General features: G+C 40.8%; 1 protein-coding gene across 4 annotated transcripts in view; it reads right to left on the bottom strand.

The window, feature by feature from the left end:
• Window positions 1–25,700, bottom strand: part of Popdc1 (popeye domain cAMP effector 1) — a 37,942-nt gene extending 12,242 nt beyond the window's left edge. For 2 of the 4 annotated variants that reach the window (XM_070010527.1, XM_070010531.1), the window contains exons 1-7: window positions 25,498–25,700; window positions 20,820–21,056; window positions 18,861–18,985; window positions 14,650–14,837; window positions 13,094–13,202; window positions 7,253–7,420; window positions 5,406–5,547 (exon numbers count right to left, since the gene is read on the bottom strand). In XM_070010527.1, coding sequence (XP_069866628.1) covers window positions 5,406–5,547; window positions 7,253–7,420; window positions 13,094–13,202; window positions 14,650–14,837; window positions 18,861–18,985; window positions 20,820–21,045 — 958 coding nt within the window. In that variant the 5' untranslated portion in view covers window positions 21,046–21,056; window positions 25,498–25,700. Of the gene's footprint in view, window positions 1–5,405; window positions 5,548–7,252; window positions 7,421–13,093; window positions 13,203–14,649; window positions 14,838–18,860; window positions 18,986–20,819; window positions 21,057–21,877; window positions 21,990–24,647; window positions 24,741–25,497 lie in introns of those variants that run through there. The other 2 variants (XM_070010528.1, XM_070010530.1) reach the window with 2 other exon arrangements.
• Between the last annotated feature and the right edge of the window lie 357 nt (window positions 25,701–26,057).

The raw sequence follows: 26,057 nt of genomic DNA, 5'->3' as shown, positions 1-26,057 counted from the left end.
TGGCTACCCGATCACACCTCCTTTCTACATTTCTGTACAACTTATGCAATGTTTGCTGTTTTCAAGTCTGCAGATGTCCACTGTGGAATGAAGTACAAATTGAACTAAACAGATTATTTCATAAAAACAAATATAAAAACTATGTATGTGGTAACATTGTGTATCTTTCTAGGTAAATAAGCACATAAGAGATCTGAGAGAAAATCCTTATGTCAGACATGCTGCCAGTATTTACAGAGTAGAATACTAACCAGATAGCTAATTTAAGCATCTTTGTACAAGTAGGCCACAAGGAATTGTCCAGAGGACCTCCCTTACATTAAACATACATACAGAAACATTTCTATTTCTCTAAATATTTCATAGTATCTTTAACAAACATCATAGATTAAATTATTTCATGAACTATAAGCATGGTTTGGACTACTAAACTCTATCCATGAGGAATTCCAACTGACTACATTGCCTATGTTGTTTCATGTTTGGGAGAAACAAAAACAAACCCAAACAGGTTACTTAACCTCAATTAACTAACGTCCTGCAACTTTCAAGGAAATGTAATTTGCTTTGCTGTTGCCATGGCAATGCCTTGCTGGGCAACACTTATTAGTGATTAGAACTGTCAAGTAAATCCATCTGTGTGAGTGTGTGTATGTGGGTGAGAGACAGAGAGACAGAGACAGTGGGACAGACAGACATCACATAGATGGGCTAAAACCTTGTAAGGAAAGAAGCAATCTTAAGTGTGTGTGATGGCGTTAATCCTTCACACACATCTTGGCCATTTTGGCCCCTCTCTTCCTATCTCACAATCACACGTGAAAAACATGAAGGCCGGGAGCAAACCAAGGGGAGTGAAGAGTTCATGGAGTCTGAGCTATTAAATAAAGGACTGAATTTTCCTCCAGCGATTTCAGTGCCTTTTCCTTTTCCTTTTTTTCCCCCTTTTTTTCCTTTAAGTGACAGTTGGAATGGAACACTGAGTGTGTGTGGCAGAGAGTACAGAGATCTGCTGAGGAGCTGGCACTGTGACATGTGTAAAAATAGAGCCAAGTATAAGAAGTGGGAGTGGCCGTCATTCCATTGAAGCAGTTCACTTGAAGTTTCCCTTCACCTTTCCATGAACTGCGTTTCTGTTTATCTGCACTTCTGCTGTGTAATGTGGTGCAGTAGCCTGTGCCTTATTTTCTGTACTGTCTGTCCTTGTCCTTCACTGGAGTCCTAGCCCAAGCAGCAGCTGAGCAGAGGCACAAACATACTGCGCAGCATCACCTGCATGGGATGCACTCAGGATTCCAGAGCCCAGGAATTCTACAGCCAATCAGTGTATTTACAGGCCAACCATATGGGCACCAACTGGGACCTGCTACCATGTGAATTTCTAAGCCCCACTCCATACCTGCTGTGTCACATGACCTTTAACAAGATTCCAGGTGATTCTCGTGTATATTTAATTAGCAATATTCTATAGGACAAAACAATGAAAACAAAACGTAGAAACAACACAGCCTCCCCATACACACACACACACACACACACACACACACACACACACACACACACACACACGAGAAACTCCTACATTAAAACAGACTTTGGGAACATATCCACTGCATGCCTCTGCACGTGCTACTGGAAAAATAGCAGATGCTCTGACTAGCTCCCAGAGTTGTCAAGATCAAACACAGAATGGGTGTGGAAATGACCTGTAACTCATAAAGCACCGTCAAATGTTATCTGAACCTTTTTTTTTTTTCTTTTTAAAACATGAGCAATTTTGAACTGAGTCAGAAAAGAACTATCACTTCCTTGTTCCTAAAAGCCATGTAGCTGTTTTTCAGGAGTCAGGGGCAGTAGGCCCCATCCTACAATCACCTGACAGCTTAGTGGAACCAGAACTTACCCAGGAGGACCAAAACCAGAGCCTCACAGATCTAGATTAGAAGCCAAGAGGCTAGCAACAGATCCTACACTTTTCCTGCTCCAGCCTACAGCATGTGGACTATCCTACTACAGTGACAAGCCACCAGCTCTCTACTTCCCCTTATCCTGGCTATTTCCATTGTTTCAGTAGAAGGTTAAATGGGAGACAGACTTGAGCTTGTCTCCTGTCTCCTTGCCAGTTGACTTCAACCTCCAAGTCTCTGTTACTGTCTCTGCCTGTCTATCTGTGTCTCTGTCTCTGTCTCCGTCACTGTCTCTCTCAAAAATCCAGCATCACAGTTTGGCTTCTATGCCCACTGATATAAATCAAGTCTTTCAAACACGAGTTTTACAATCAAATAAGATCCCTAGATCTGTATCACAGCATCCACTGCTGTGCAACTGAAACAAGGGAATAAGTAGCTCACATTCCCAATTTCCTCATTTCTAAAGTACAATCACGGTCACTGAGGTGGACTGGGTGACTGTCCACTCACCCACTCTCTCCCTCTCACAAGCAGGAGAATTAAACCATGTTCAAATGACTGCACTGGCCCTGGAGAACATGGGAGTGGCATAGACAGCTATTTATTGTTGTTGTTTTGGAGGTACCTGAGCTCAAACTCAGCACATCATGCTTACTAGACAGGCGCTCAACCACTTGAACCATTCCTCCAGCCTCTTTGTGCATTTGTTATTTTTGAGATAGGTTCTCAACTTATGACTGCAACAACCTGGGCTCTAATCCCCTTACTTACCCTCCCACACAGTGCAAGGGATCACAGACACACACCAGGGCTGACTTTGAACCACCATCGCCTGATAGCCACCCTCCCAAGTAGCTAGGATTACAGGCTCGAACCACCACACCCAGTTGTATGAACCTTGAAATGGATGTCTTCCCTATGTCACAACACCAGCAGCAGCCCTGACAACTGCTCCTTTGGTTAGGTTGAGGAGTGGGGAATAAAATACAACCATTTCCAATTTCCCATGGGTTCTTCCTATAAAATCCCCACAGGTCCATAACACATTCTTACATCTAGATATGGTTTTGAAAGTTTACATCTAAAGGGGATAAAAATATGCCGTTATGACATACTGACTATTCTAAGTTAAAGGCACTTCCAAAAACAGCAGGTGCAAGATTACTCTGACCTGTTTTCTTGCAGACAGAAGATGAAATTCCCAGGTAAAAGACTATTCTGGAATAAAAACAGCATTCTTATCAAGAACAGGAAGTTGAGACAGAAAATTCTGTGCAGACCTTATTTAAATAATTTGTATCTTTAAGTCTTCCTACATAATTTATTTGTTTTTTTCCAAATCCATTTTCTATCCAACTCTATACATGTGCTTGATCCTAACTCTTCTTTTTTTTTTTTTTTTTTTGGGTCCCATCGTGGGGCCTGAACTCTGGGCCTGAGCGCTGTCCCTCAACTCTTCAGCTCAAAGCTAGCGCTCTACCACTTGAGCCACAGCGCCACTTCAGCTTTTTTCTTTTTGCTTATGTGGTACTGAGGAATCGAACCCAGGGCCTCAGGCATGCAAGGCAAGCGCCCTGCCACTGAACCAACTTCCCAGCCCCCTAACTCTTCTTTGAGTCATTTTCTTATGAAAGTTCCCATGCTATGTAAAACATATTAAATGTATATGCTTTTCTCCTGTTTATCTGTCTTATGTCAATTTAATTCTCAGTCCTAGCTGAAAGAAGACCCTAAAAGGGAAAAGGTGATATTTTGATGCCCCTGCAAAACAATTATATGATCTTGTAAATTCTAACCTCTCCTGATAACACCACTTAGAATCATCAATCCATTTATCTGAAGTATACAAAACTGCAAGATTATTTACATAAAATGGAGTGCTTGGAATTTTTAAAAAGTTGCTTCGGGGCTAGGAAGTTGGCTTAGTGGTAGAGTACTTGCCTCGCATGCATGAGGCCCTGGGTTTGATTTCTTAATACCACATAAGAAGAAAAAAGCCAGAAGTGGAGCTGTGGCTCAAGTGGTAGGGCATTAGTCTTGAACTCAAGTGCTGAGAGACAGTGCCCAGGCCCAGAGTTCAGCCCCCCACAACCAACAACAACAACAAAAAAAAAGAAGAAGAAGGAATTTAAAAGTTGCTTCAAACTAAGTGCTGATAGCTCATGCCTGTAATCCTAACTCCTCAGGAGGCTGAGATCTAAGGATTGCAGTTCAAAGCCATCCTTAGTAGAAAAGTCTGTGAGACTCTACCTTCAATTAACAAACAAAATACCAGACTGGAGGCATGGCTCAAGTGATACATCACCAGTTGTGACAGAGGAAAGGCCAAGTTCAAGTGCCAGCACCAACATTGAAAATAAAGTTGCTTTGATTTAGAATACAATTGGACAGGTGAAAACTTCTTAGTGTATACAATGGAAAATTTTACATTAGTTCAGCATTACATGAATTTGTTCTCACTTCTCATACTCTTAACTTTAGAACTAAATTTTGAAAATAATTTTGTTTCTCTCATTTTACTAATTTTGAACATCTGTGCAATTACTGTTACCTAAAATGACTCAAATCAGTCATAGGAGTCTTGGAATATGTGTATGAATGAGATAGCTCCTAGGGGTGTTGGATGAGCTTCCTCATCAGGAATATACCATTACCCAGTCACTTTGTGAGTCTTCAAACTCAAATTAAGACAATCAACCAGAAGTAAAACACCCATCAGCTGTTTGCTTACCACTTTTCCTTCCCTTTCCCTTTCCTTTTCCTTTTCCTTTTCCCTTTCCCTTTCCCTTTCCCTTCCCTTCCCTTCCTTTCCCTCCCCTTCCTCCCTCCCTCCCTCCCTCTCTTCCTTCTTTTGTGTGTGTGTGTGTGTGTGTGTGTGTGTGTGTGTGTGTGTGTGAGCGCTGATTCTGGGGCTTAGGCTCAGAGCCTGGGTGCTCAGATGGCCTACGTGTCATCCCTGAACTTTTGTGTTCAATGCTAGCATTCTACTATTTAAGTCTTAGCTCTACTTCTAGCCTTTTGGTTAGAAGATATATTGGTTTGGAGATAAGAGTCTCACAGACTTTTCTGCCAGCCTGGCTTGGAAACATGATCCTCAAATCTCAACCACCTGATTAGTTAGGATTACAGGCACCTGGATTGCCTATCATTTTTACATATTGCTAGGTCTACACTTTGATTTCAATTAGAATCACAATAACACTACCCCAAACACACCAAATTATACAGTCTCTTTTATGTCATTTCAGTGAACCAGTACGTAAGCAAAGTGTATGACAAAACAAGTGAACAATTTCTGGGATATAAAGAGTTCTAAATCCAAGGGGAAAAAGTTAGAAAAAATGTGGTTTTTTTTTTTATTATTACCAAATAGGTTTTAAGTTGGCAAATAGGTATGTGCAAAGTTAGTTTTCTGATCCCTTTGCCTCTTGTCTCTGGCACTGACACCCCAAAGCACACTGGGAGTGTGGAAAAGGGCACACTGGGGTGACTTACGGAGAGAGGACACGCTGGAGGAACCCCGCAGAAACTGCTGTAGGCCGTCTTCGCCATCGCTGGAGCTGGCCATACTGTTCCTCATCTCCAGCATGGAGATCTGTGCGCACAGGCTGAGCTGGTGCTCCAACTTCTTAGCCTTCTACAAAGCAAAGCTGGTTGTTTTTTTAATTGTAAAGGTGACGTACAGAGGGATTACAGATAAATCTGTAGGTCATGAGTACATTTCTTTTTGAATAGTCTCACCCCCTCCCTCATTTTCTCCCAGTTTCAAAACAAAGTTTTAAGATTTATGGGACTTAAATCATATATTCCCTGTAAGTATGATTTCAAGGGAATCATGTATCATGTATTTCTTTGAAACAAGTTAGTGGGAAAGAGGGGGGCGCGGAGAGGGGAGAGGTTCATGCCTATACTCCTACTTTGGGAGGTTGGGATATCTGAAGATCATGGTTCAAAGCCAGCCAGTTAAAGGCAGTAAAGTCTGTGAAACTCTTATTTTCAATTAACCACCAAAAAGCCAAAAGTGAAGCTTTGGCTTCAGTGACAGAGTGGCAGCCTTGAGCAAAAAAACTCAGGGACAGTTCCTAGGCCCTGAATTCAGCTTGGAGAGAAAGAAGGAGAGGGAGAGGGAGAGAGAGAGGGAGAGGGGGAGGGAGAGGGAGAAGGGGAGGGAGACGAGGGAAAGGGAGAGGGAGAGGAAGAGGGAGAGGGGGGAGAGGGAGTGGGAGAGGGAGAGGAGGAAAAGGGAGAGGGAGAGGGAGGGGGAGGGAGAGGGGAGGGAGAGGGGGAGGAGGAGGGAGAGGGAGAGGGAGAGGGAGAAAGAAATGGGGGAGGGGAGGGAGAAGGGAAGGGGAAGAGGGAGTACTTGCTAAACATAAAGTTCCCCATAAATGTAACCCATGATTTTTGTTATTAGCTATTACTACAAACACCTTATTAAAATGGCAATATACTAGTAATGTTTATTAGTCTGAAATAATGATTATTTTTTTTTCATGGGGGTCTTCTAGTCTGTTCCATTGATCTTCCATGCAAAATTCTTTTTTTTTTAATTTTTAAACTATTAAATGACTTTTTTCAGTGCTACATGCAGGATAGGCAAGCGCTGTACCACTGATTATATATATTTATATATATATATATATATGTATATGTATATGTATATGTATATATGTATATATCTGCAGCCCTAACTTGATGAACAGCCTAGACAAGATGACTTAGGAGGCACACATTCATACTCTGTGTTCCTAGAGAACAGTTACCTAACACAGAAACAATGTTTTTGCAAGTTCTCATCTGTAATCACTTTAACTTACTTCTCATCAAACGTGGGACACCGAGATCAAAATGCAAGCTACTGAGGATCTAGGCAGCTCTTGAAGTCCACCAAGTTCTACTAGCTATGGGTTCTTGGAAGGGGTCTGGTCAGCAAGACCTGAAGCCTTGGAAGACAAAGCTAACCTGGCAGTTTTCTGTTGGTGGGTGTTTGTCAGCCTTTCTTCTGTCTGCACTTCCCAGTGCCCTGCTTCCTCTGCCTACTTCACCCCCACAACCTCCCAATTCCTTTGTCATCCTCTTCTGAAAATACATAGATTCTTAAAAGGGACAGCTCTTCATCCCCCAAAATGCTGGTCCCTCTCTGCTACTTACAAATAATGGGAAACACGAGAATTACAAAATATATCTTTTCTCAACAAATGATTTGCTGAGGGTTCTCTCCATTTTAACCATCCCCTCTGCATTTAACATATGGCAATTTAATGAAAATTCAAAAAAACATATTAGGGAAAGAAAAGTATACCTCACTATAGATATTAATTTTAATTCAGAAAAGTACTTACCTTTTCATTCAAGGTGGGATCATTCAACGAGTAGAGTTTATTTGTAATATCTTTTCCTATAAGATACCTAAATATTTCGTATAGGAAAGGCTCTGATTCCAGAAAGTAAGTTAATCTTTCTCTTGACCAGCATAAGTATCTGCAGTTATCATCTGCAACAATGGTGACCTGTCAGAGAAATAAACATGTGAAGAAGAAAGTGCATCTACATGGGTAAAACAGGACTATAGTCATTTGTGGAGAAGGGAAGAGCAGGAGAATTTAGTCAACGTTACCAGGACAATGCCAAATTGGTTAAGCGCCAACGTACACAAGCTTCTGTACCTACGTATAAAACAATGTTTAAACTGGACTGAAATATGTATATACAAGGGAGGGTTCCACTGGTGTAAATGACTAACTTACAGTTTAACAAAATGAATATCAGGAAGCTGAAACATGTTTAGTAGGGGAGAGGGCAACAGGAGAGATGGCAAATACATGAGTGGACAAATAGAGTCCTAACATTCAATGTACACATGTGGACATGGAACCAGGTAATGAGGGGACAGGTAGGGTTGTGGGAGATGGGAAGAATGATAGAAAGGGTGACATTGATCAAGATGCGTTTTATTCATAAGCTGACACAATGGACTGAATCCCCTTTGTACAACTACTCAAAGATAATAATAAAAAATGTAAAACTATCTTTAAAAACAATCCATCCATCAGCAGACTAAACACAAGTAAATGTAGATTTTTGTTGTCTGAAGTCTGGGAACAGGACAACCACTGTGTTGATTATTACTCTCGTGGTATGCTGGATAGATACTGCAGTTGGACATGTGATGTACGATTACTTATTTCTTTATTCCGGATTAATTGGAGAACAGAGATGCAAGGAAAGATCTGTGAGGCAAACTATAGGTGAAAGACCTGCCAAAGTTACTCCACAAATATACACTGAGAATAAGAAAACTTTCAGGACTTAGGCTTGTTGTTTGAGGGGCCTGTGAACATTCAAAACTAACTCCAGAGACACTCTTCTTCCTCCCATTATCTCAGAACTGGGAGCTATGTCCTCTCTTTGAGTAGTGTCACACAGGAAAGCAAGAGGGTGCTGTTACAACACTCCAGAGCCCAAGCATTCCTCCAGTAAATATTTTCTCTAGAGCAAGGGCCAGGCCCTCTTAGCAAAGTCCACAGACCCTTCTTCCCACACTGGCCCTCTTGCCAGCACTCAGTGCTCCTGTTCCTCCTTCCTTACAAAACTCATTTCACCATATTCAAACTTATCTGCTGACACATCGCTATATTCTGATGGCAGGGACTGAGTGTCTTCAGGCCTGGTGCCTAGATTCTAGGCCACAGTGCTGCTCATTGTGTTTATGATATGAAAGAGTTAACAAAAGAACACAGAAGCTGTTGAAGACAAACACTGTCTTATATCCTCAACTCTAAACCAACACTTGTCCTTGTAGGAGATTAATAAAAAGTTTAGGAAATGGACACCAGGTCTTATCAAGCCTCAGAACAAATATGTCCAAAGGAGCTTTCTCTCCTCTGTTAGTCACAAACATTAAACACATGTCAGATGACAAAGGAGGATTTAAGTCTACCAAGAGAATAGAAATGACAACTCCAACTTTCTCTTGTTTCATCAATGGGGTTTGTCTACTTTAAAAAGTAATTCAGTATTCCTTCAAAACAGAAGTTCAGACTTATTTATTATATTAAAAGTAGGGATCGCTCAAACTGAACATGTTTGCATGTACTAGCATCTTTCAGACTCCATAAGACACTGAATTTCACTAATTCTTTCAACATACTTGATGCCAGATACTATTCAAAACACTAGTTTATCATGGTGAGCAAGAAAATCAAGATCCATTGTCTGGGTATGGTGGCATATATCTGTAATCCCAGCACTCAGGAGGCTGAGGCAAAAGAATCACAAGTTTGAGGCCAGCCTGGGTTACACAGTAACTACTTGCCTCAAAATAAAGGAAGGGAAAAGAAAAAGAAGAAAATATCCCCACAAAGCTTTCATCTAGCAAAAGAGGCTGATAACAAGTACAGAAATATGAGCAAACAAATACAGAAGAGATTGGTAGAGCATCTGTAGAGGATGACAGCTGCACATAATGTCATTTATTTTATATCCATCTATTGTTCTTACAAACTTTTTAAATGTTTATACTTCTATCGTGGATGTGGATCCTTTAAAGACAAATGGCAAAAGAGAAGCACCAAAGATCTTCTTCACAAGCACGTGTTAATTACCAGTGGCCTGAGAGCTCTTGATTGTAAACAGATTTTCCGACCAGGCCAAATCCAACGATGCATCCAAAATACATCAAGACAAGTGCACGGGAAGTAACCTGGCCAGGGGACCATCTGGTTGGCTGCACAGCCCACTGACAGCCCCTTCTCGAAGAACAGCCAACACACCGGCTCCAATGACAAAGACACAGGCTCAATGATGCCAATGTAGTTTGTATCCACTGGCCAACTATGAAATGCCAAACCAGGCTCAGTGCAGAATAAAGCTGACGTGAATCAGCAAAGTACAAATCAGTGTCCATCTGGCTGTGGTAGCTCCATTTTGGTGATGCTTCACATTAGTTATGAAGAATAATTCTCATCCATCAAAATCGACTCCCCCCACCCCAAGAAGAAAGACCACTGCAACTACTGGTAGAGGATATTTTCATCTGTTAACTTGGTTATAAATATAATTTGAAATCACAACTGCTGTGATGATGCCAAGGCTCCAAGTGGATCAGTCCCTACTTGAATATAAACCAGTTCTACATCGTGCCATAAGAAAATTAATCGTGGGCTCCATCCTGGGGGACTGAGGTGCCTGGGGAACTGCCAGATGAGGATCAAAACAGCAGTTGACAACAGGACGATGCTAAGGAAAGAATTTATTACTTCTCTTTTATTTCATGCATGGTAGAGTATTTCTCACTAGAAGTAAATGGGAATGTCCTAGAAGTGGTCTGTTCAACTGGTGCTTATTGAGTTTTCGTGAACATTAAAATGTAACACCATGAAAACTGGTAGATTAAATTGTTTTCCAGCTTCACTGATACCTTTACATAATAGTAACGTTCTATGTCCTTTATGTCCCAGTTAAATCGTAATGTTCATTTATTTCACCAGAGCATGGACATAAGCATAAAGACATTGTTCTTCCCTTAAAGCCAGTGAAACTAATTTTCATGCTTTGCAACACCAGGGCATGCTACTGTTTATGGAAAAGCAGCCACAGGATGTGGAATACAAGAGAAAAACATGAAATCAGTATGGCTCATTTGATATACAACAATCATACACAGAAGAAACCAGACAGAAATACTATCTTCTAATGGTAGTCATGATTCTCTAAACAGTTATAAGCAGCAGCTTTGGTAAGTACCAAACAATTGCAAGCACCTATGGAGAATGAACTTCAAGTTCAGGATCTGTATTCTCTGCTCTGTCGCCATGTCTGCTATCATTATAATTACTACCTGAACAACACTCAAGAGATAGGAGCCAAGTCTACTTTCCTCCTTTTGTTAAATCATACAATTCATCGGCATCCTGACCAGAGAATGAATTCGAAGAAATAAAAGTCAAAGGGTGTAGCTCCTTTTCAGAATGATCCCTCACCAGCTATAGTTAGAGAAGGATGATATTAGCAGGTAAAAATGCATATTGGTGACTTTATGTCAATGATAATTTTAAGTGTCTTCTATGATGGGCCTAGGGAGTAGGCATTGACTTGGAAGAACAAGATGCTTTTCACTTGAGAAGAGACCCAGTACATAATATTCTTTCTCAGATGCACAACTGTCTTTTATTCCTAAGTAACTGCCGGCAGATAGTCATTGTAAACAATGAAAGCATTTCCTCCCTTGAGGATTTACACTGACGACACTGACACTGACTAGAGAGGCACAGGCTCAATGATGCCAATGCAGTTTGTATTCACACCAGACTCTGTGCAGAGCAAAGCTGAATGGAATGAACAAAGAATGAACAAATGTCCTATGTCCAGTTATGTACAGTACCTCAAATTTGGTTCTAGTCTTAGAGACTTCACATTAGTTAGCAGGAACAATTCTCAATGACCAAAACTGAGTCCCTAGTCCCTAAGAAGAAAGAGAGCTGAAGCTACTGGTAGAAGATTTTTTTTATAATTATATATAAAATAAAATTTGAAGTCCTATGGAGAAGGTGGAACATGTTTGTATGCCTGGTCTCTCAGGCATGACTTGGTTCTGATAACAAAGCTTTAGTTTCCACCCAACCTAGATCCCTGTCTCTTCTGTATATGAGACTGAGCTATAGGAAGTCATGTGCTACTATACACAAATGAACAGACAAAACAGGTAACTCTTGGGCTTGGGAAGAAGCATATATAAGGAGGTCAGAAGATAGGAGGAGAGAAGAAAGAAGTAGCAGTCTCTCACTCTGTAGATGGCAGTAATTAAAGACATTGTTATAATTAGAATGCAATTCTCAGGGCAGAGTTGACCTCTGGAAGAGCAAGGGGACAGTGAAAACCAGAAAAGCTAGCCTTAGCTTTCTCATTCTGTATATTAAACCCAGCCATCATGAGAAGAATATTGCACATAGTCAGTGACCTTTTGTGAGACCTTCTAGTAAATGCATCTAATATTAACAAACTGCATAATTCAGGCCAGGCAGCAGATAGGACAGGCCAGAGGCAAAGACTGAAATCATTGTAAATAAGATAAACTATATGCCTCTGAATTTCCCCTCTTATCTTGACTCTGGCATTTCAAGTGCATAGCATCTCATAATGTATAAAATAAGCTGGGTACTGGTGGCTCAGATCTGTAATCCTAGCTATTCAGGAGGCTGAGACCTGAGGGTTGTGGTTCAAAGCCAGCCTGGGAAAAAAAAGCCCAGGAGACTCTATTTCCTATTAACCACCAAAAAGCCAAAGAGGAGCAGTAGTTCAAGTGGTAGAATGCTAGAGTTGCATCCAAGCTCTCAAGCCTAGGACTGGCATAAAAATAAAAACAAAAAAAGGGGGGAGGAAGTCTATAAAATAAGATTTTGCCATGAAGAAACACTGCCAGGTCTTCTTTCTTCAGGTAGTAGATTCAACTTCCATTCCATTTCCACCTTCTCGCCCTGTTTATCCAGAGGCCAAGGAAGAAAATTTTTGCCCGTATCATCGGTTACTTTCCCATCAATAACAAATTCAGTAGGGGGAGAGGAGAAGAGTTATACTTCAGAAAGAATCAACACAAAGTGCCTTGAAATGGAGAAAGTTTTTTTTCTTTTCTTTATATTTATTTTTTTTAAGCACAGAAAAAATTACACCAAATTCTCCACATTGAAATAGCATCCACTGGGAATAATTTCATCTTTTTGTTCTTTAACATTTCCAGTTAGTATAAATGAAAATGACTGGATTTTTCCCACAATGATTAGCAAAATAAATTCTCTAAGGTAAAGCCAGTTTTCTGTTTTTCCCTAACAAATGATGCTTTAGAGACACTGATCATCTACAAGTGACATTGTCCTTTTGTCTCATAATGAAAACATGAGATGTTTTCTATGGAAAAAATTATAGAAATCCAAATAAGCAGAAAGAAAATAACAAAGCAAGCAAATTCATAACCTAGAAATAACAATGTTAACAAGGTCTAAAGTCTAGACCTTCCTTTGTACACATATACATATAATTTTTAAATTTTAAAATAGGATTATGCTATGTATAAAATATGCTAACCTCTTTTTCTAAGAAATCATGGTCACTTTTCTGTTAATATTCATCAGATTTCAAATAAGATATCAAGTAGTTATTCTCTCCTTAAAAATCATGCCAAAACATACCTGGAATTTTTCACCTTTGTGCATCTGGGTTGATCTAAACTCAGGAGAATCAATAAAGGCACAGGGGTAAATGTTATGCAGAAAATGCCCTCGATAGGAGACCTTCATTCTGATAACAGAAAACAATGTTTAATAAGCATATATTTCATAAATAACATTCTAATCTTTAAAACCACCATAATCTTATGGGATTTTATTTTGTAGTAGATTCAAAATTGCACAGATGGCAAAGTATCGGTGGCTCATGCTCATAATTATAGAAATATAGAAGGCTAGATAGGTACAATTGTGGATCCAGGACATCCTGGGGAGAAAAGTTTACAAGACTCCATCTCAGTGGAAGGAAGCTGGATGTGATAGCACACATCTGTCATCTTTGCTATGATGGGAAGAGAAACAGAAAGGTTTGGTCCAGGCATATACTGGGCAGGAAGCGAGACAACTACCTCAAAATAAGCAGTGCAAAATAGGTGTGGTTCTGTGGTAAAGTGCTTGCTTAATCAAGCATTAGGCCCTGAGTTCAAACACCAGTATTGTCAAAACAAAAATTACACAGATAATGAACAGGACATAATTAACAGCACTTCCTAAGGCTCAAGTATTTGTAGCCAAACATAACCTGAGTAAAAAGAAATAGCATCTATTATTGAACCAGCACAGAGCTCTCAAACAACTCTAATTGCTCTTACAGCTAGAGTGACATTTCAATTTGTTACACCAGGAGACTTAAAGCTATACTATTAATAAAACTACGTCTTAAGCTTGGCAACTATTTAGGCTGAGGCTGAAGAAACACTTGAGTCTAGAAGTTCAGGACCAACAGTGAGACCCTCATATAACATAGTAAGTATATTCACATTACACGCTGGCTTTCTCTGGAGAATACTCATATTCCTAGAAATGATACTTTTGTGATATTCCAAAAATAAGCAAATCACCTCTGTGGCATGCATAGCTTCTTCATATTTAATACCCAACTCAACCCTACATTATTTTAGACTCATTAACTTCAAATAAAAAGTCAAAAATGACTTGCACAAAGGGGCAATACCCAAGCGCCTCTTCTTCATATGTATATAAAATAATATACATACTGAAACAAACTCCAAAGATATGGAAACAAAGGACTTTTTTCTTAATTTGTTTTTTTTCTTTTTCTGATGACTGTATCCTTTACCTTATATACAGTGTATTCACATGCACATCTGGGGAGCGGGCACAGAATCAGAGGAAAAAGGGTGAAAAAGTACAGCAGTGGAGCACACTGGGCATTAATGAAAGTGAACTATGTAAACTTGTGAGTGGAGATGGAAGAGTGAGAATGGGAAAGAATGTGGGAATAGATGACCCTATGTGAAAAGAAATACACTATTACCTGACCTCAGTAAAGGTAACCCTGCTGTATATCTCCTCTAAAGCAATAAAGTAAGTTAGAAAAAAAGACACTAGGATTTGAAAAAAAAGAGTCAAAATGGTTAAAAACATTAACAACTGAATTACACTTTTCAGAGGACATATGGAGAATGAAAGCAAACTAGGAGCTTGGCTTTCCATACCTTCCCTTCAGCAGGATACTCAGACGGTCATCAACTGAGGTCTTATCCTCTGCAGCATATGTCTGGCCCTTTCGCAAGGTCTGGATCATACAAAACTGTCCAGTTAATCTTCGGAACAAATCCGGAGGCACTCTGAGTGGTTCAAACAATCGCCGGTAGATGCCACTGAGTTCTCTTTCAATCTTGACCTGAAATGCAGCAACATGGGAGGCTGTGAGTACAAACACACACACACGCACACGCACATGCACACACACACACACACACACACACACACACACACACACACACACACACACACACACACACACTTACTTCTGTGGCCTAAATTTGGTCTTGAGAATATACAAATCTGTGCTACACACTACCAGCCTTCTGAATTTGGGTCAATGGAATCTTACATAGAGAATAAGCAGCGGAATGTTTCTACTTTTGCTAAAAGGGTGCACAAGCTCCTTTTCCCTGGAAAGCACAAGGAAAAACCAGCACTACAGACCATACTTCTTTCTATTGACCATGAGGCCACTGTTGAGGTTTTAGGTCCTGTTACAACCTGCACCTTCTCCCCTAAGGACCTTCTACAAATAACAAATTATAGTACTTCTAAATATCATAGCAAGGAAAGGAACTACACAACACAAGAATCAATGTGAAAGTAAATTTACAAAAATGATATATTTCTGTGCAATTATCATTTAATTCACCAATATAGGAAATCCAACATTCACAGCTTTAGGCATTCCTTCACATGTAAGTATTCTCAAGAAAAGTTAAGGAAAGAAAATGGCCTAGGAGTTAATTCAGGTCTTTCTTAAGTTAAAATAAACTGTGAGCCAAGCACTGGTGTCTCATGCCTGTAATCCTAGCTGCTCAGAAGACTGAGATCTAAGAATCTCAGTCCAAAAATAGTCTGGAAAGAAAAGTCTGTGAGACCCTTATCTCTAACTAACCATCAAAAAGCTGGAAGTAGAGGTGTGACTCAAGTGGTAGTGTCAGTCTTGAGTGAAAAAGCCAAGGAAGGCACAAAGCCCTGAGCTCAAGTCTCAGTACCAGCACACACACACACACACACACACACACACACACACAAATACATACATACATACATACATACACACACTCCAAACCCATACTGTATAAGGCTGGTTTCTAGAAGAACAGAAAAGCTTAATCACCTTTATTGCCAGATTTTCCCAGGACCATCTGGACCCCGTACTGTCTCTGGAAGTTACACTAATTGGGAGGCTGGAACACTGTGTTGCACTGTGATGATCTCTGTCCCTGTGAAAACTCTGATAGACATGCTACCAAACCTACAGACCCACATGCCACAAGATCCACTCCCACTGATACCATTCTAACAGCTGCAATAACCCTATTTGTCCTGATGTTTCCTTTGGATGATGATCCAGCATGGGTTAATAGTCTGAGACGAAGCAAAAGCCTCAATAACTAAGTACTTTTCATATTTATGTGTCAATCAAAACAGCAAATTAGGAACTTTGTATTGTGGGGTTCTAGAAGGTTCCGATACTCAAGAACTGTTGTCCTCATTATTACAATAATCTACTCCCCCAATTCCAGAGCTCCAGTAACTGAAGAGTAAAATTCTAACATGTAAAATTATTTATTCATGAATATGTCCTACTTTCAGCATGTACATTTTCCAAAATAGTGCAGTAAGGAAAACAAGATCTGAAAAGTCTAGTAACATACATTCACATTCAGTTGCATCCTTCAAGCCTCAGCTCCAGACCCAATTTCATCATGAAGCCCTCTTAATTCTCTTTGGAAGCCTGTGTTCATCAAAAGATTTTTCTCAGCTTCTACAAGGTGCCAATCATTCACAGGAATGGAGGCCAAAATAATAATTGTGCTAGATTATTTATTATCATCCCCAATTACTTGCTGACACTCCCACCCCTACACTGACCTTTACCTATACTGTTCTCCACATTTGCGGGCCTGTCATGACCTTGTTTGGCCAAGGAAGTAGGAGCAGAAGTGATTTGTCCCTTCTGAGCAGATGTTTTAAGAGACACTGGAGGTTCCTTGCTCTTCCCTTTATGACAGATTGCTGATTCTTCTTCTGCTAACACTCTTACCACTTGAGCCACAGCCCCACTTCCAACTTTTTATGTGATTAATTGGAGATGAGCATCACAGACTTTCCTGCCTGGGCTGGTTTCTATCCTCTGATCTCAGTCTGCTGACTAGCTAGGATTATAGGTGTGAGCCATTAGCACCCCATTCTTCTTCTTCTTCTTTTGGTACATTTTTTGTTGTAAAAATGCTGTACATAGGGGTTACAGTTACATGAGCAAGGTAATGAGTACCTTTCCTATTGAGCATTGTTACCTTTGTTTTCCCCCTACCATCCCTTCCCTCCCACCTCCACAACTACTCCCTTTACCCCCTCCCCTCTCCCCCCTCCCGAAGTTGTAAAGTTAGTTTTCAACATAGTGTTTTGTACATCTCATTGTTACAATGGGTCAGCATATATCCTTATTTAAGCATTTTGTTTTTTCCCTTCCCCTCCCCGAATTAGAGGAGTGTATATACAAATACAGTGAAATAGGGGTTATACCGTGGGGGAGGAACATACAAACAAAAAAAATCTCATGGTACATTATAAATATGTTAGAAACAATAGCAAGAAAGAAAAAAAGATATTTGTGTCCCTTTCTTGGGGTTCATTTCGCTTAACATCATTTCATAGGGCCATAGGTACATAGCTTTTGGCCTTTTCTGTTTGTCCTACACATGTACTAGTTATTGCAAATAAGGGAAACCATGGGACCTATGTTTCTTTGGGCCTGGCTTACTTCATTTAGTATAACTTTTTCCAAGTCTTTCCGTTTCCTAACAAATGGGGCAATGTCATTCTTTCTGATGGAGGCATAGAATTCCAGTGTATATACATGTACAACATTTTCTTGATCCATTCATCTACTAAGGGGCATCTGGGTTCGTTTCATATCTTAGCTATAGTAAATAATGCTGTGAAAAACATGGTTGTGCTGGTAGATTTGGTATGACCTTGTTTGTGATAATTTGGATAAATGCCCAAAAGTGGGATTGCTGGGTCATAGGGAACTCTATGTGGAGAAATCTGCATACAGCTTTCCAAAGTAGTTGACAAGTTTACACTCCCACCAACAATGCAGTAGGGTTCTATTCTGGCCACATCCCCTCCAGCATCTGTTGTTATTAGAGTTCTTAATTATAGCCATTCTAACTAGGGTCGCCCCCATCTTCCTCCCCCCTTCTTCCTCCTCCCCCTCCTCTACTCCCTCCTCCCCTCCTTCTCCTTTTCTTCTTGTCCTCCTTCTCCTCCTTCTTCTTTTGGAGACAAGTCTCTCATATAGCCCCAGCCTCACTTCCCCTTTACTATGTAGTCCAGGCTGGCCTCAAATTGGAGATCCTCCTGCCTTAGTTTCTTAAGTGCTGGGATTATAAATATGTACCACCATATCCAGACCTATTATACTTTTGTTCTTGGTATGAACAACAAAATACATAACAAGATAGATCAGATCTGAAAATAAAAAGTTAGATAGTGGTGTTTTTGGTAACTACCATCATAAATGGTGATTTCCTGAGGTATATATTTGGGGCTAAAGGAAAATACATAAGAAAAAGTACATTCAGAAGGGGCTGGGAAGTTGGCTCAGTGGTAGAGTGATTGCCTCACATGCATGAGGCCCTGGGTTCGATTCCTCAGCACCGCATAAGTAGAAAAAAGCTGGAAGTGGTGCTGTGGCTCAAGTGGTAGGGTGCTAGTCTTGAGCTGAAGAGCTGCGGGATAGGTCCCAGGCCCAGAGTTCAGCCCTCACGACCCGCCCCCCCCAAAAATACATTAAGAAAACAGCATTAACTACTGAAAATCAACAGAAGCTGCCTATGAGTTAGTAATTTTATAACGAGGCAGAGATAGTCCTAAGTGACACTTGAAGACTGACAAAGAAATAATCAAGTAATATAACTTCAAAAAAGAATATTATTCCTAATTTTTATGTTCCAATGATTTCAACTGTTCAAACATTATCTGAAGAACAAATTTCAGACCTGCATACATAGAAGGTCTAATCTCCAGAGAAGTTACATTTATGTACTAAAGATGCCAGATGATCATTCTAAGTTGGAACAAAGTAGTTTAAAAAGCTTTTATATTTAAAATCATTTCCTTATTAAATAATTTTAGTAATTACCGGTCTTTTCTTGTACAAAAGATAAGAAAGATGCAAGATGTTGATCCCCAGGAACACGGAGTTCCAGATCACTATATCCAAGGCACATCGGTAGAGTGTGGCCCAGACAATGTAAAGGGTACATCCTGGTCAAAAACAAAGTTAACATGTTACATAGTTCAAACACCTTTAAATTTACCTTCTGTTTATAAATCTAGCATTTTAGGAATATCTAAGCTGAATAGCACATTAGGTTCCATTTTGTGGCTCATGCCTATAATCCCAACTACTTAGAAGACTCAGATCTGATTATCACAGTTCAGAGCTAATCCTGGCAGGAAAATCTGTGAGACCCTTATATCAAAATAACAAAAAACAGAAGCAAAAACAAAACGAAAAGAATGGAATTAGAGGTATGGCTCAAGTGGCAGAGTGCCAGCCATAAACAAAAAAGCCAAGCAAATTCAATCCCCCATACTGACACAGCTGAAATAAGTCATTAATAAAAGTAAACTTAGCCTCCTGAATTTTCCATTCATGTACTGGATTTTTTTTTTTACACAAATTCTCTTATGTGAGGTATCCTGTTTCTTTTGGTTACTTTTATATTATGAAAGTAACTAGATATTTTTAAAGTGAAATTATCACTGATGCAAATATATTGGCACGCATGTACACATAAGATAATCATTTGCTTTTTTTTTTCACTTATCTGATGATTTGGGAGCCTCTGAGTAAGCTCAGATTTTACTTGTCTAGGCCTTACTTTCTTCATTCATAGGCTAAAGTACTGGACTAGAGAATCTCTGTGGTCCATTCCACATCCCAAACTCCCATCTTAAAATTCACAATTGGAATTTGCTTTGTGATATTCTACATTCCCACATTTAGAGGTCATGCAGCTACAGTAGCCTCACAAGCTGCTTTTCATCTGCCCTTGAAGCCTCTTCTTGTCATTCATATATCTTTAGGCACAAAGAGCTGTTCTTCACTTACCCTCATGCACTGAATTGCCTTCCCCTCTGCACCCTTTTGCCAGGACCACTGGCTCACCCATAGAGAACCCTGCTCTAAAAGCCAGATGCACTGTCACTGCCCCAGTGGGACCTTGCTCCTACCTTCCTGCTCAGCTTACTGCTGCTCCATCACCCTGGACGCGGCGTACACTCCTGCTCCACAACATCCACACCCCATGCTAGCACTGCCCATCTGTTTTGACAAAATGAAGACTACCTTTCTCAATCTTTGACACATTATAGGTGTCAAAAATGCATTTGGATAAATGGATAATCAGGAAAGTAATCGAATACAAGGGATAATCTGTCAAGTACCACAAGCTAAAATAAATTTAATTGTTTTATTATTTTGATATGAATCAAATTAACTTGCCTGGTCAAGGTTACTAGGGACAAATATATACATACTTGTGTATGTATGTATATATTTGTTCCCAGTGCTGCTTTTCAGGCCACATTGTGTCTTCTCAAATAATAATGGTTGAGACTGTATAGGGCTTACTGTGCCAGGCAGATTCTAAAACCTATATCCCTATTTATACCTATTTATTTATCTATCTACTCAGTTATGTACGAATGAGTAAGCTGGTTTTGTTTGACCTATGATAAAACTGTTGTGGCAGAAAAGTGAGAACATTTACCCAAGTTACATTGTTAGTAAGTAACAGAACCAGGACTAGAGTCACTAATCTGATTCTAGAATTCATACTCTTATACACAAGTGGATTTCTGATAGCCAGAAAATCTACACAATGTATGAAAGCCTACCTAATTTTATCCTAAATAGAAAAGGGAGAGATATGGTTTAGGAAGGCCGCCATTCCAAGTTACTTGGCAAACTCCTAATGTTATAGTAAAATTAAACATTTGTTGTTACCTATAAACATGATAGGAAGCCCTCCCAATGTAAAGCCCATTTGTTGCGAATTTTCAAAAAAGTTGTATAAAGCCCCAGATGTCTTACCTATGGTTAACATTCCTCTGAGAAGTATCATATGAAGGTGAAGAGTAGTTGGAATAACCAAACCAACTGCAAAACAAATATTCGCTACATGAAAAACAAGATGATGTATTTCTCTCCAGTTTTCACACGTTGTCTCATTGGAAGGCACAGGGGTGACGCTTTCTAACTCAGACGTAAAACCGATTACAGTTGGTTCTGCCAGCAGGCTAGACTCTGTATAATTCATGTCGAAAGGTCCTGTGAAACCAAACAAACAAATGGACAATCATAAAAATGGCAATGGTATCTCTTCACTCCTCTGACAAGTAAAGTGCCACAAACTATTTGTACAAATTGAATATCAGAAAGTAGGCTTCTCTGTTTTTCATGAACTAATAGGTTCAAATCCTAGCTCTGTAACATATTAAATATACCCATTTCCTAATCTGTCAAGTGATTATAATACCTCATTTGCTTTAAGATTTACAGAAATGAAACATACAAAATACTTCACATAATGTACAATTATCTTTCTGTTATACATGCATATATCAGATATATATGTGTTCATATATATATTTAGATGTATATATACATATTTATGGGAAGTGAATGAATTAACTAGCCTAAAATACAATCACCAATGTTCACAAATCATAACAATTATGAAGTTATTTATATAGTTTTCCTTTATATTCATGCTGGTGACACTGAAGCTTAGGAAAAATAGAAAAAACAGATTTGGAAAACTTTAAAAGTAAACACACTCATATTTGCCACTTGAAAGCTTAATATAGTTAGGAGGCTCTATTTTTATATCATTGAGTTATGATGTCATTTGTATATATGTAGTACATTGTATATATGTAATATGTAATGTATGTGTAATCACATATATTACTATGACTATAAATATATACATATATTCAGAAAGATATAATATTTAGTGTCTTTTATTATTTAATTTAAATCTGTTTGCATTCCCATAACAATTTTAGTTAAAATATTTAAATTAAATATTTAAATTAAAATATAGTAAACTTTCAGTTTACTTAAATGTGGGAGTTGTGAATACATACTTCAATAGTAAGATCCAAGAGAGAGGATGTGCTAGGGATATGGTGGACACTGGTAATCTCAGCATCAGGAAGGCTGAAGCAGAGATCTAAGTTCAATGGCTTCCTGGTTTACCTAGAAAGAGACCCTGTCTCAAAACACATCAAAAACAGCTGGGAGCCGGTGGTTCACGCCTGTAATCCTAGCTACTCGGGAGGCTGAGATCTGAGGATCACTGTTCTAAGCCAGCCCAGGCAGGAAAGTCTGTGAGACTCTTATCTCCAACAAACCACCAGAAAACTAGAAATTGCACTGTGACTCAAATGGTAGAGTGCTCTCCTTGAGCTGAAGAGCTCAAGGACAGAACCCAGGCCCAGAGTTCAAACCCCAGGACAAAGAGAAAGAAAAGAAAAGAAAGAAAGAAAGAAAGAAAGAAAGAAAGAAAGAAAGAAAGAAAGAAAGAAAGAAAGAAAGAAAGAAAGAAAGAAAGAAAGAAAGAAAGAAAGAAAGAAAGAAAGAAAGAGAGAGAAAGAGAGAAAGAAAGGAAAGAGAGAGAGAAAGAAAGAAAGAAAGAGAGAAAGAAAGAGAGAGAGAAAGAGAGAGAGAAAGAAAGAGAGAGAGAGAAAGAAAGAGAGAGAGAAAGAAAGAAAGGAAGGAAGGAAGAGAAAGAGAAAGAAAAAGAAAGAGAGAAAGAGAAAGAAAAAGAAAGAAAGAGAAAAAAGAGAAAAAGAAAGGAAGAGAGAAAGAAAAGGAAAGAAGTTAGGAAGGAGGGAAGGAAAGAAAAGAAAAAAGAAAAAAGAAGGAAAAAGAAAAAATCCATAGCAAATGCATTTCAAAGAATATACATTTCACACATGCTTATATAAAATTTTCACAAAGCAGCACTCTTTCTTTACTATAATCCCTGCCTTTGGTCCATAGTCCATAACAACACTTCACTATTAGACAAATCTGTCCCTTGATTTAAAAAAATTATGTAGGATTACTGAATATGTTAATTATTCTGTTTTAAGAATGCTAAATGGCATAGGTCCCATGGTTTCCCTTATTTGCAATAACTAGTATATGTCTCAGTCAAGGAGAAAAGGTCAGATAAATTGATGTTAGGGAAATGAACTCTAAGATATGTATTCAAATTTTTTTCTTTCATGCGATTGTTTCTAACACATTTATAAGATTATTTCTTTGTTGCTTTGTGTGTCCCTCCCCCATGGTATAACCCCTGCTTTCACTGTATTTGATGTTGGTATAATTTGTGGAGGGGAAGGGAAAAAACAAATCGTTTAAATAGGGATACAGGTGGACCCATTGCAACAATGAGAAGTACAAGTGTTATATCGAAAACGAACTTAACAACTTTGGCAGGCGGGGAGGAGGATGGGAAGTGATTGGAAGGGGAAACAAAGGAGGAGGCTACAATACTTGATAAGAAATGTACTCATTGTCTTGCCCATGTAATTGTAACCCCTCTGTACAGTCTTTTCACACACACAAAAAAGAATGCTAAATGGGACCCAAAATACTCTTTAATGTAATTTAGAAATATATATATTTCTTTCATACTAATATCCTAAAACTAGCCTTACTTTTCTATTTCCTATTTTTGACATACTGAAGATTTTTAAGCAGTAGAATAAATTGGTATAGTGTAGTTATTTTAAAAGATGTGAAGAAATCTCCCATCTCTACATATGACAACATATACAAATGTATAAACTGTGAATGAAATGACCAAGATTAAAGCTCTCTCTGAATAAAATAGCTCAAAAATAGTAGGAACAGACTTTAATACTAATTTTCTTGGAAAAGAAAAAGACTTAAGAAGTTAACTACTTTCCATTAGTCTGAATCAATGAAAACTTAAGGTTATTGAGATGGAGGGATCATTATTTCAGTAACTGTATTTATAACAAGTTTGTTTTCGAGGGTCAAATTAGAATCCGTCTCAGAATTTTTGCAGCACCAAGAATTAACTGCCCTCTATAAGCATAGGCTCATAGCAACTCCGCTGGCCTTCCATACGTCAGTAACAACCATCATTTCCAAGGCGCTGGAGGCTGCTCCCATCCTCTCCTCTAGGAGGCAGGATGACATCTGTTGTCCATTGACTTCCAACGCCTAACTCTGTAAGACTGCTCCTAAGGCAGAGACCAAGGCCTTGTGGGAAGACTCATAAACATGATGCGTTCAGCAATCACTTTTTAGTCGGAAAGACAGGAATCCTGAGTGCCCAGTCTTCCCGAGTCTCTTCCTACACCGCAAGCCACCAGGGAGCCACATAAGCTAAGGAAAGTCTCTGCCATTCCTAGGTCTGTCTCTTTCTGGAATAGATGCAGCTACACAAGAGGGTCAAGTCTTAAGGGTCCACGATTAAAATACAGATTCATGTGGCAAACGACTCAACATACATGCTTCCTTACAAACCACACGCTTACATCTGCCCAGCCCGGCAGTCCACTGCAGTACAATGGCAGGTTCTAGAAAGTTCTAAAAATGGTGCTAAAAGTACCCATTTCTGAAAATTGATGGGCAAAACTACAGTCCACTGACTCCAGAACAAGAAAATAGTAATAGTAAATCAACCTAAAACATATTTTGATTTACAATTTATTAAACACACACATATATCACACACAAAAAGTGACCCTAATGGGGGGGGGAACCCAAACCAAACCCCAAACTGCTTATGCTAAACTGCCCTTACCCATAGAATGACTGGGCCTACTGAGGAGGGCTAGACTGGTGAATTGGTAAACTTTCAGGCTAATTTTGACGACATTTTTTTTAAGTTACCTTTTCTGTTAACGTAAATCCTGGGTTTCTATGAAATTTCAAATAGGTGTTTGCAAGTTTAAATCGCTGAACGCAAAGCTATTCTTCACCGAATGCCAATAAATAGATAGATAGATAGATAAATAAATAAATAAATAAATAGCTAAATAGATAAATAAGATAAACCACCCTCCCGGGAGTGGAAAGCTCGGGGTGTCTCCAGCCGCATCCTCCAGTCCGTCTTCAGAGTGGCAGAAGACATCACTGCTTTGCTGGGCGAATTTCCACACCTGACCCCGGCTTCAAAGCCAGCCACCCCGCTTCCCCAGGGCTCGAGTCTCCACCCATCCGCGCCCCCTGGAGCCCCGCTGACCTCGCCCTTTAAAGACCGAGGTTCAGCGCCGGCTGTCTCGGGTGACCCGGCAGCTTGGGGGACCCCCCAGGGAGCGAGGAGGGGGCGCCCTCGGAGCGCAGGGCAGGTGGGCGACTCCGGCCGGAGCGGTCCTACCGCGGGCGGGGAGGGGCCGTGCGGCGCGCGGGGACCGGCCCGGGGAGCCCGGTGGGCAGCGGGGCTGGACGCCCCCGGCCGCCGGCGCTGTGTGATCAGCGCTCGGGCCGCTGACCCGAAGGGTCTGACCGAGGAGAAGGGCAGCGGGGCAAGGACAGGGAGCCCCGCGCGGGCGCGCTCGGCCGGCGAGGAGGGGCAGAGGGCGGCGCTCCGGGGGCCAGGGCCTCGGGGGCGCGGAGCCACGGTGTGCCTCCACCCGGCGGGCAAAGTTGTCCCGGCGGAGCTCCCAACTTTGCCTCTCCGACCTGGCCCGGGGAGCGCGGGGACGGCGGGGCGCAGCCGCGACGCCCGCTCCGTACTTACCTGGCGCGTCCGAGGAAAGGCTCGGAGCCCGGGAGGCGCTGGGCAAAGTTTGGGGTGACGGCGGCGGCGGGACGCGGGGCACCGGGGACGCGGACGGCGCGGCCCGACGGGAGCGAGTCTCGGCCGGAGGATCGGCGGGTCGGCGGGCCTGCAGGCTGTGCCGTCCCGGGCAGGTCCCCGCGCCCGCCCGCAACCGCTTTGACTAAAATAGGCATCGCGGCGCCTGGAGCCGGGGCTGTTCCGCGCACGCGCCGAGCCACTCCGTGCCCCGGGCGGGCGGAGCCCTGAGCTGCTGCCTGGGCTCCCGCCCGGCTCCCGAAGCCCTGGGAGGGGTGGGTTGGAGTGGGGGGGGGGGCGGGTGCGTCCGCACACCCCGATCTCGCCATCTGAACCCCTTCCTGGTTGGGGCGGGAATGGGTACGGATGGCGCCGTGGGACCGGCCGTACCGTGCGCCCACCCCCCCTCACGGGGATAACTCCAAAAGTAGGGGAGAGGAAACTAGCGCTAGAACCTTCCTTTCCCATCAAAGATAAAGGACAACCCCTTTTCCCCACCCGCG

Source organism: Dipodomys merriami, unplaced genomic scaffold (assembly GCF_024711535.1).
Source record: "Dipodomys merriami isolate MVZ:Mamm:240054 unplaced genomic scaffold, mDipMer1.0.p SCAF_8, whole genome shotgun sequence".
NCBI lineage: Eukaryota > Metazoa > Chordata > Mammalia > Rodentia > Heteromyidae > Dipodomys > Dipodomys merriami.
The sequence above is the reverse complement of the archived record's forward strand: the minus strand, read 5'-3'. Positions and strand labels throughout refer to the sequence as shown.